Here is a 10,741-nt window from a genome sequence, read left to right on the forward strand (position 1 = left end):
GCTTAAGAGTCTGCTCTTTCAAAAACTACCCTTAATCAAATATCCATGCCTAAACCTTTAGTTGGTTGCATGATGCAGGGTCACATATGATACTGCACTTTAATACATATACATGGGCAAGACGTCCTGGATGGATGGCTCTAGGGGTGGTATTCTGAAAACCTTCCTAAGTTTCTTCCTAAGTTTCTTCCTAAGTCATAAAGTTAGGAAGTGCCTCGGAAAGAGAGAATTGGTATTCCGAAATTTATGTGCACGGCATGTCCCATTTCTCATGCCCATTTCACACATCAAAGTACATGTTATGCGCAGTGAATGACAAGTGTCTATCACAATGTTTTGAAGCTTGCTATATCTTAACAACATACTTGATGATGATGATGAAGTCTTGTATAGCGCCGGTATCCGCCAAGTCAGGCGCTCATGGCGCTTGCTCCAAAATGAATACATAATTCAGCTTAAATTTCATAGGACAAATGTCCCTGTCCTGAATACTTAGGACAGGGGTGTGACTTTCCTATTAATCTTCCTAGAATTCTTTCCTAAGTGCATTCTAGAACACCAACACTACTTCTTCCTAAGTCAGAAATTTGTATACCGCATCCTCAACTGCATATCTTCCCCAGTTTCTTCCTAAGTAAAGGAAAAAAAGTTAGGAAGACACTTACCAAGAAACTTAGGAAGATTTTCAGAATACCACTTAGGAAAAAATTCTGACTAAGAAAGAAATTTCTTCCTACGAAGGATTTCAGAATACCATCCTAGGTCCCCTACATGGGACCTACATGAGTTCTTAGTTTTTCCTAGTTGTCAGTGCTGTGGTTGTTGTGCATCAGTCTGTGTGGGAAGGTCCGCATCTAGCACCTTGTGCCGAAACATGTGGGTGGTGTAGGTCTGGTTGAGGGAAAAGGACTTGCCGCAAATGTTGCAGGAGAACGGCTTCTTGTCCTCGTGCATGGAACGCATGTGGTTCTGCAGAGAGTACTTGACAGTGAATCCCTTTCCACAGACCAGGCACACAAATGGGCGGATGCCGCGGTGGCGCCGCTCGTGCGCGGTCAACCCGGCCCGGTTCGTGAAGCCCTTGTTGCAGTGGGCGCAAAAGAAGCGCATCTCGCGGGTCCTGTGCATGCGTCGCTTGTGCTCGTAGACGCCGTTCTTGAGGCGGAAGCCCCGGCCGCAGAGCTCACACTTAAACGGTTTCAGACCCGTGTGCTCCCCCTGGTGGTTGTTGAGGGCGTTCTCCGAAGCGAACGTTCGTGGGCACAGGGAGCAGCGATACATGCGATTTTGCTCGTGGTTCTTGGCATGTTCCAGGAACTTTGCTTCGCTCACAAAGACCCGTGGACAGTGATCGCACATGAACGTTCCTATCCCTTTGTGGATTTCCTTCTCATGCTCCAGTGCTGTGGAGCTCTCCATATATCTCTTGGGACAGTAGCGGCACTTGTAAGGCCTGGGCTTTGTGTAGTAATCTGCAGTTTTTCCCAGCATATCTTTTGGCTCGTCTGGCACTCCTTTCTTCTTCGTCCGAAGAGATTGTCCACATTGTGCTTCAGGCAATGTATGGCTCATCTCATCGTGGTTTTCAATAAGCTCAATATGGTCTGCAGTGAGCTCAGTGTGGTTTACAGTTAGGTCAAGTTGCTCTTCCGCTAATCCTGTTTTCCCACCTCCCCTATCTTCACGTTGTTCTAGTACTCGTTTTGATACTCTCTTTTCTCTTGGTTTTGCTTTCTCCTTGCCTTTGTAATTACTCATAAATTCTTTGTGAGTCATTTCATGCTCCACGCACTCTCGCTTTTTCACAAAGCAAACGGAACAAAAGCGGCAGGCATGATTTCGCCTGACGGGAATCCCATGAATGTCCCTCTCATGGCGATAGAGGGCTCCCTGCGTCTTATATGACTTGTCGCACTTGGGGCACTTGTGCCCTCTCTCTCCGTGTGTGGCTATGTGCCGTGTCAGCATGAAGGTGTTGCGCTGTTTCTCACCACAAATCGAACATGTGTACTCCTTGGCGAACTCGTGGAACATCGAATGGGCCTTGAGACGACCCTCTAAGTCAAACCTTTTTCCACACACTCTGCACGCAAAGCGCTTCGGCTCTGTCGGGACTGGTGGAACATCATTCTGCGTTGTCTTCGTGGTATCTGCCTTGCTCCCGCCATCTTTGGCAACTTCACTTTCGAGAGCCCTTTTCAGAAATTTCTCCTTTCCCTTGAGTCTCCATGTCACAACGGGACAAAGTTCCTTGACCCTTTCTGGTTCGTGATCAAATTTGATGTGCCTCATCATACGCTTGGCTGTAGGGAGCTCCTCCTCACACTGATCACAGCAAAAATTGTCCTTTCCTGGAAAAAAAAAAAATGAAGTGTCAGAGAAAAAAACAATGTCAGCATTTTTGTTGACATGGCTACCATATGGGCAATTCCACGGTAACTCGCGTTACAAATAATGGGTACATTTTTGGGATAATGTGCCAATATCTTTGTAATTGGTAGGATCTACAAGTTACTTTTTTCATCATGGGTTAAGTACACCAACTAAATAAATCCAAAAAGAAAAATAAAGGACAAACATGTTGGGATTCTTGAATCATTTGATTTCGGTAACTCGCGTTACACAAAAAGGACATGGTCAATTCTATGAAGACCTCTTTTTGGAAAGTCTCCTCATACTAGACAATCTTGATAAAAGTTTTCCTACCTTGAATTGATAGTGGGTTAGGACTCATAAATTAACAATATCAAAGTTGAGTAACAATGACCTGGAAAAATGTAGGGAGCCTTTATGTCGGTAACTCGCGTTACGGTAACTCGCGTTACATTATGTCCACTAACACAGGGTGACACAAATTGATGACATACAATTGTTCTGATGGCACTGAATCCTGTGTTGAATAATCTGAGAGATGCTTATTTGTGTAGATAGTAAAACGAATAAATGTTAAACAAATATTTTACTAATAAACCCAATAGAAGAGTGTGTTTAAGACTAATAAGAGCTTCACTCCTCATAGAGACCTTGAATATGTTTGAATATATACTAGATGATATAGGTGTATTATTACATTGTAAGTTTCAGAGTGTGAAGATGAAAAATGTTGAAAGTCTTTTTAAAACAAAACATAAAAGTATCAAACCCTATATACAAGTTTACGAAACAGCTTACAATCTTTCAAAAATTCAAATCCTATCTTTGTGAGGAGTGAAAACTAGTACATTTCTTTGCAACTGATTGACAAAAAGACCAGTTCGTAATTCCACTTTGTGCATGAACAAAAAAAGATCATTTGTGCGAACAGGCATTTTGGTTTGTAAATTCACTGACATAAGCATCTGTGATGCGATGATTATTCATGCGATCCTTATCTAAATGATGCTTGCCAGCACATCCACCTGACAGCAAGAATGGTATTTTGCAATATAAACGGAAATAAGCTGTTACTGCATTCAATACAAAACAATGAAATGGATGCCTGCTAAATTATAAACTGATGGGAGTATTCTGATCCCCTGATCTAAATGCAAGTTCATTCTTTTTTTGAACAGAAGTTCCATAAATTGTTATGTCATGCAAGCTTATGCATTATGCTGCTTTGAAAACAAGTGAAGTGCCGAACCAACTGAGAAAAAAGAAAGGTCATTTGTACCAATGTGTACATGAGCTACAGTGTATACGAACTAGCTTATTACCCTACATCGACGTAAATAAGCACTGAATTGATCAGTGTTTTAGTAGTAGCCATGATAAAAAAGTCATGGGCGTACATACTCAAGCAGTATTCAAACTTACGACCTCCTGATCACCGGACAGGTGTCATCTCCACTATACCACCGTGCTTTCGCCCGACAGCAAGTGCTGGTTCTAATCCTTATAACATGCAGTGGGTACTGCGTAATTATTCAAATTCATGAAATTCTTCCGTTGAGATGTTTTCATTGCAACTGATTGACAAATTGCCCTACATCAATGTTAATAAGCTCACTGAATTGATCAGTGTTTTATTAGTAGCCATGATCATGATCATGGGCATACATACTTGAGCAGGATTTGAACCCATAACCTCCTGATCTCCGGACAGGTGTCATCTTCAGTAGACCACCGAACAAGGATTAGAACCAACACTTGCTGTGCTTTATAGCATTCTGTAATAAAAATTCTGTAATACTGATGCAGGAAATTCAAAAGATAAATCTAATGGTCTCATTCACTGCTGGATACATGTACAGTATGCAGTGAAAGCCAGGCTAGACTCTTCAATGTGGCATGTGATCAGTGGCCTTGATGCTAATCACAGTTTATTAGGCTGCCCTCCTTTGTTTCAGTCCAGCATAGTGTGTATAGCACTGCATTTGATTGTTTTCACCACAATCTAGCTCAATTAAGTGCTAAAATTTGCTTATGTTGGGGGAAACTTGTGTTTATAGTTGGTAACTCGCGTTACATGCCGGTAACTCGCGTTACATGGTAACTTGCATTACACTTTTCATTGACATTTTTTAATGTGATAACAGTGTTTATTCAAGTCAACATCCTGTGTACAGTATCAGGGTGTGATGAATTTAGAAAATTATGATTCCCAACAAATTACCTCCACTGCTTCCTTCAGAATGAAAAATATTTCTTGTTTCGGTAACTCGCGTTACATGGCTCAAGGGCTGAACTTCCATGTGGTGATTAGAATTTTTTGAAGGTGGCATAAAAATTTCCTCATGGGAGACTGAAGTAGAACCAATTTGCTTCTTTAAAATAAATTAATTGAAGTGCTAGCAGAATTTTTCTATTAAAAAAAATTATATCAAGTTAAGCATGCATTTTAGCAATTTGGATGACTGAAAAATTGTCTTCCACATTTGTAGCTGTTTCTCGGGAAATATTTGACCGATTGATATAATTCTTTGAGTTTCTTTAACTTCAATATATGGGTAATACATAATGAGTAATTCTTTTGCAATATGATAAAGTTGAAATTTTAGTGCCATGTCCACATTCCCATGGAATTGCCCATATATTGTCAATTGGGTGATAAAAGTCTCTCAAACTTGGTGAAAATCACATTTGCGAAAACTCATTTTAATAGACAATCAGTAGAGTGACATTTTGTTCATGTGCAACCTTCCTCAACCCCATAATGAAGGCCAAAACAGCATGTCAAAGGAAAGGCAATCGCATTTGTTTTTGTGCCTTGGCTGCCATGCTTCTTTTGTTGTTGTTGTAATTGTTCTCCTAAACATCTAATGTTTTTGATAAGCAAGGTTTTGTTGCCCCAACAGTGATATAATCCATTATTGCTCCCTACCGCTTTTTCACGAAAGCCTAACCTAGCACACAGCACTGCAGTCAACACGTAGGAAAATAATTCATCTTGATGCTCTTGCATTGTATAATTTTTATCATGAAAACTGGTCTACAACAACCAAACGCAACCAACCAATTTTAATGTGCACCTGCGGCAATCATGCCTGCCTGTCCCATGCCTCATCAGTCACCTTCCAGCCTGCAGCAGACATGGACTTCCTTCATCATCCATATATTCACATGTTCATGAAAAAAGGCCAAACACATGAACAGGTGCATAACAGTATATTTTCAAACAATGTTTGACAATGCACTGATATCACACCATGTTTCATGGGATAGCAGATTATTTTTACTGTTATTTCTTTGCTTAGATTTTTTCACACAGCAAAATACTCTTTCGGTCTCAGACTGCACAGAAGTCCTAACCCCTACTACTCAAGTGTGTGTGTGTGTGTGTGTGTGTGTGGGGGGGGGGGGTTGTTTTTTCCCCAACAAATTATTAAAGTAGCAGGAACTCTCCCCGTATCTGCAATCGTACAGCACAAAGAAAGAGCTCTCCTTTAAAAGCATGCAAAGTTCAAAGGGACTTTGGTCATACCTTCACTGCAGTGAAGATCATTCAGCTCGGTCTTGAACCCGACAAGGTCGCTGTACTCCTCACTGTAGAAAACCATGAGTTCCATACCCGGCTCAATGACCTTTGTGACCCGGAAATAAATATCTCCGAGGACCTGGACAGCTTCTAGGTTCTGCTCCTCCATATTCCGGGCACATCGGATGTGGGCCAAGGCGCTGGAGTGGTTCTTCCCTTTTCCATCTACATATAGGAATACTTTCCCCGTCAGGCAAAGCTATAGCATGGTGTAAAAGAAAATAGAAAACCACTAAACTTCTGTCAATGGCAAATTTGGTGTGCATAGTAAAAGCACAACAAAATCTTTTTCTGATGGAACCCTGCTACTTTTATAGGGCAAAAGTCTTGTGTTGCAACGCATTGTTAACTTGCGTTAAAAACAAGAACTGATTTGTATGTCCTCTTGTCCTCCATTTTTTGTTTGTTTGTTTGTTTGTTTGTTTGTTTTTTGTTCTGGGCTACCACCATGTCTCAAATATCAATATTTTAGTTGCACTACATAAATATGAAGAAAGTGAAATGTTGAACTAACAAATTTGCAAGACCACATTCCACTGTTTAAATCAATTCTCTTTCCTCAAGATGATATAACTGTATAATTTAGTCTTGATAACATCGCTTCAATGTTCTGACTTGATTCCTTTCTTTTCTTTTAATTTCAAGAAAATACCAGACACTGTTCACAGTACAAACATGCAAAAAGGCTTTTGAGTTTGGCAGGTAAGTGTAGAATCCACCGGCGGCCATTTCTGAAACTCAAATTCCCACCACAGTAATCTCCACCCAACCCATGCATTCAGCATAACTCGCTGTGGGGTTCATAACGAAGTCGCTGCATGCCCTTCTATACCATGGTCTACACCACATAAACTATAGTGAGTGGGGCTAGCACACTCACTTCTAGGTATGAGAGTCTCAAAATAGCGAACGCCAGCTTCAATGCACTGTCCATTACACAGTAGAAATCAGTGAAAATTCCCAGCTGTACCCTTTTGACATTTGACCTTACCTCCCATGTAGACTCCTTAGTGGAACCATTCTCTTCATCCAGGAGGTCGCCCTCATAGGGACCGAACAAAACTCCTTTCTCAATCTGCTTCTTAGCTTTCACACCGGAGATATTTTCCTTCTCCTCTCCACAATATATGAAGGACAGACAGTCTGGCAGGAGAGGGAAGTGTTCGTGTCCTGCCTTCTCAGACTGGGTCTGCCCAACGAGGACGCTGCGACGAGGCATGGAGACCTGCTGTAAAACGGTCAAGGCTCTCTTCTGTGCGAGAGGAGGTGTGCTGCTTTGATAGGCAGGTAAAGTGGTGTAATGGGAAGAAGCCAAAGAATCTGGGATAACCACAGCATTCTGCTCGGATGCAGAAGAATCATCGGGCCTTAAGGCATCCCCATGTCTTACAGGGGCTTGTGCTGTGGAGCTTTGTGGGGAGTTTCGTCTCTCACTCGTAGGCGAAGTGTCCGCTGCTGGAGCTATGGCCTGATTGACCATGCTTCCTTGAGTCTGGGGAAGTGACACAACTGAACGAGTAGCTGTGGATTGACTGTCCAAGAAAGGTCTCCTGAGTGAGGGGGACTCTGTGTCCTGATGCTCGCGCTCTGTTGCCTGAGGATGATTTGTAGTAGGTTCCAGGACCCGGTCCCCGGGATCCCTGAGCTGACTTTGACCCCGATTGCCGTTGGTGACAGGAGGAAAACAGGTCAGAGTTGTCTGCTGGAGTAAAGTGAGCTGTTGAACGCCGGGAGAAAAGTTTAGTGGTTCATCACCACGAGGTGGCAGAGACAGGTTGGGAGTGGGCAGCACTGGAGTTGGACCTACATGTATGGAACAGAAAGTTAAGAATGATCAACTAAGCAGTAATCTCCTCCATTTTTTAATGAAATCTTTTAACTGAATACCAACCACTCTCCTATGATATTATACAAGAAACATAGGGTTAATACAAGGCAGGTCAGAGTTGCACCTTCTATGAAATCAGAGCACAAAGTATTATCAGGTAAGAAACAAACTACAAATTTTTCATTTTGTTGTTGTTGTTTTCTTATTAAACGCGCAAACACTCGTTATCAGAGTTTGCATAAAAAGTGAGAACTTGAAAAGAGAATGTCAAGAACTTGAAAAGAGAATGTCAAAAACATTAATCCGTTGAAGAAGAGTTTCAGAGTATACACGGGCAGGAGTCTATGCGAAATGAGCACTGTAGCAAAAGTAGCTCGTCTTCAACGGCTTCACAAACAGAGATTCAAGTTAATCAGATATGGCTCTGAAGAAAATTGTATTATAAAGAAATCATATCATGCACGTGGGTAATTCCGTGAAGTTGGGGCACAAAGTGTTACATTTTAGCATAACTCAGTACTAATTATGCTATACATATATTCTTTATAGGCTTTACATTTGTATTGAGACCATACATTTTCCTGGAAAGTTTGTGCCATTCAGACTCAATTTTGATGAAGTTATTTTAAAAAAATGTAACGGTGTCCTGTAGCATCGTGACGTGTCCATGTAGCATCGTGATAGTTAAAATCTGGTCCTAAAAGACAAATTAATGCAATTAGCTTGACCAAAATTTGATATAATATGCACAATTACTAGATTAGTCAGATAGCTAAATATCTTAACTCTATTTTCCACAGTTTTACTTTTACAAGAAAATTACACAATGTGTCACTATGCTACACGGTGTCCACCAAATGTAACAAAAAAGGACACCGCGTAGCATCGTGATACATTTTGTAATTTTCTTTTAAAATTAAAACTGTGTACAGGAAATTTGAGATATTCACCTATCTGACTAATCTAGTAAATATGCATATTGCATCAAATTTTGGTCAAGCTAATTGCCATAATTTGTCTCTTAGGACCAAATGTTAAAATTTCACGATGCTACATGGACACGTCACGATGCTACAGGACACCGTTACATATTGTTTAATAACTTCATCAAAATTGAGTCTGAATGGCACAAAATTTCCAGGAAAATGTGTGGCCTCAATGCAAATGTAAAGCCTACAAACAATAAATGTATAGCATAATTAATATTGAGTTATGCTGAAATGTATTTTTCAAATATCACGATGCTACATGAACACTGCTCCAACTTCATGGAATTACCCACATACCATACACGTGTACATATCAATAAATTGATATTCATATCATATAAAGAGAGACATGAAAAGCATCTTTGCTCTGCTTAGGTAAGATGTGCATTTCAAAATAAGATGCTTTAAAATAGGGAAGCTGACCTGGAAAGATTGACCTCAGAGTGGACTGGGCAGAGTGGCCAGTGGCAAAGTCACCCTGACCCCTCACTTCTCCATGCTCAATCATAAAGGGGGCTTGCTGGGCTGCTGGCAGCAGGTTGGGGTGGAAGGGAACTTGTTGTGGGTAGTGCGGCACGTGGTGTGGATGTTGTGGCCGAGGTGCAGACTGGAATTGCGTGTGGTGCCCACGTTGAGGAGGAGGGTTATGCTCCTGGCTGTAGTAGCCGGGGCAGCGGTTGTCTCTGAAGCTTGGATCCATCACCAAGTATCGTCTACTGCTGCTGTCAAACCTGCAACTGACTGTGTATAAAGTCAAGACCATTACATGTACTGGTAAAGAACCAGCATTAAGGTGCGACCTCCTTGTGCCAAAATTCGACAATGCACAAAAGCACAAGGTTTTACATGGTAGCTGGCAGTCAAATTTTGGATGGTGTTATGGTTGAAATATGGACAGTTTACTTTACACTTGACTTACGTAACCCGTTGAAGACAGTCCTGTTTATACTCGGGAAGGGGTTAATGGGAAATGTGTCTTGTAGCAATATCAGTCTGTCTTCAACATGCTAACAAACCAGTAAAGCATGTTAATGAACCTGTCTGTATTAATGACCATCTGCCTCTAGAGATAAAGATCACCTTTACTGCTCTCTTGTGGGGTTTTTGAACACTATTACATTGCTACAAAGTTTGTTTGTTTTTTCGACTGCCATAACATAAGATCGCACTGGTGTTTAGATCTACCGTGTGGTACAATGCACATACTAATCATATCTGAATGTAGAGTTCTACAAGTGTACATATATTATATGCAAACACATCTTCTTTGAATTTCATGCAGAGATTGCCTAGAAGCTGTATAATTGTACATGTACGTGCCATCAGAGTGTGACACCTGAAGTGTTGAATAAATTGAATACCGGTACCACTCGCCAAAACCACCTCCAAAATATATATTTCCACATTCCAATCAGTCTGCCAGTCTAAACTCCTTCTCACTGTGTTTTCTTTCCCAAACTTCCACCCAAGATGCCAGAGATGAACACCTCCTCTGTCCCTAATTTTTTAGCTTTTAAATTCTGAATTTGTAGAGAGATTAGACTTTAACAATGTTGGTGCTAGTAGAGCGGACCCAGTTTGCAGCAGGTTAAGGCCTTTTCAAGGGTAGTAGTATCGTGGTTAAACGGACAACAGAAATTGAATAATTTTTCTTTTCTTTTTTTTTTTTTTAATTGGAAGAGATACCAAAGGCCTCTTGACACTGCATCACAGTTTTGTATGGTGGGACAGTTACCCTTGTCGTAAACTTCATCCAGAAAATTTGCAACCACCAAGCAAGATGACCTGGGGGGTGTTTCATCAACGCTTCGCCGACAACTGTCGGCGCTGACCAATTTCAGCAAAATCCTTGGTTTTGATTGGCTGAGATGCTCTGGTCACTGACTGTTACTATGGTGATTCAAGTTGTCAGTGCTGACAAACGTTGATGAAACACCCCCCTGGTTTGTGGCACTGGGGTCCACTTTC

At 41.3% G+C, this 10,741-nt stretch overlaps 1 protein-coding gene across 1 annotated transcript; it reads right to left on the reverse strand.

Moving 5' to 3' along the window:
* Positions 1-807: 807 nt before the first annotated feature.
* On the reverse strand, positions 808-9,473 carry LOC139744718 (uncharacterized). Its single transcript, XM_071655141.1, has 4 exons — positions 9,197-9,473; positions 6,948-7,759; positions 5,903-6,155; positions 808-2,351 (listed from the first exon to the last, which is right to left on the reverse strand). Exons 1-4 carry the CDS (start codon positions 9,471-9,473, stop codon positions 808-810), a joined length of 2,886 nt encoding a protein of 961 aa, XP_071511242.1.
* Between the last annotated feature and the right edge of the window lie 1,268 nt (positions 9,474-10,741).

Source organism: Diadema antillarum, unplaced genomic scaffold (assembly GCF_040938485.1).
Source record: "Diadema antillarum isolate AM-2024a unplaced genomic scaffold, OU_Dant_1.0 seq00001205_RagTag, whole genome shotgun sequence".
NCBI lineage: Eukaryota > Metazoa > Echinodermata > Echinoidea > Diadematoida > Diadematidae > Diadema > Diadema antillarum.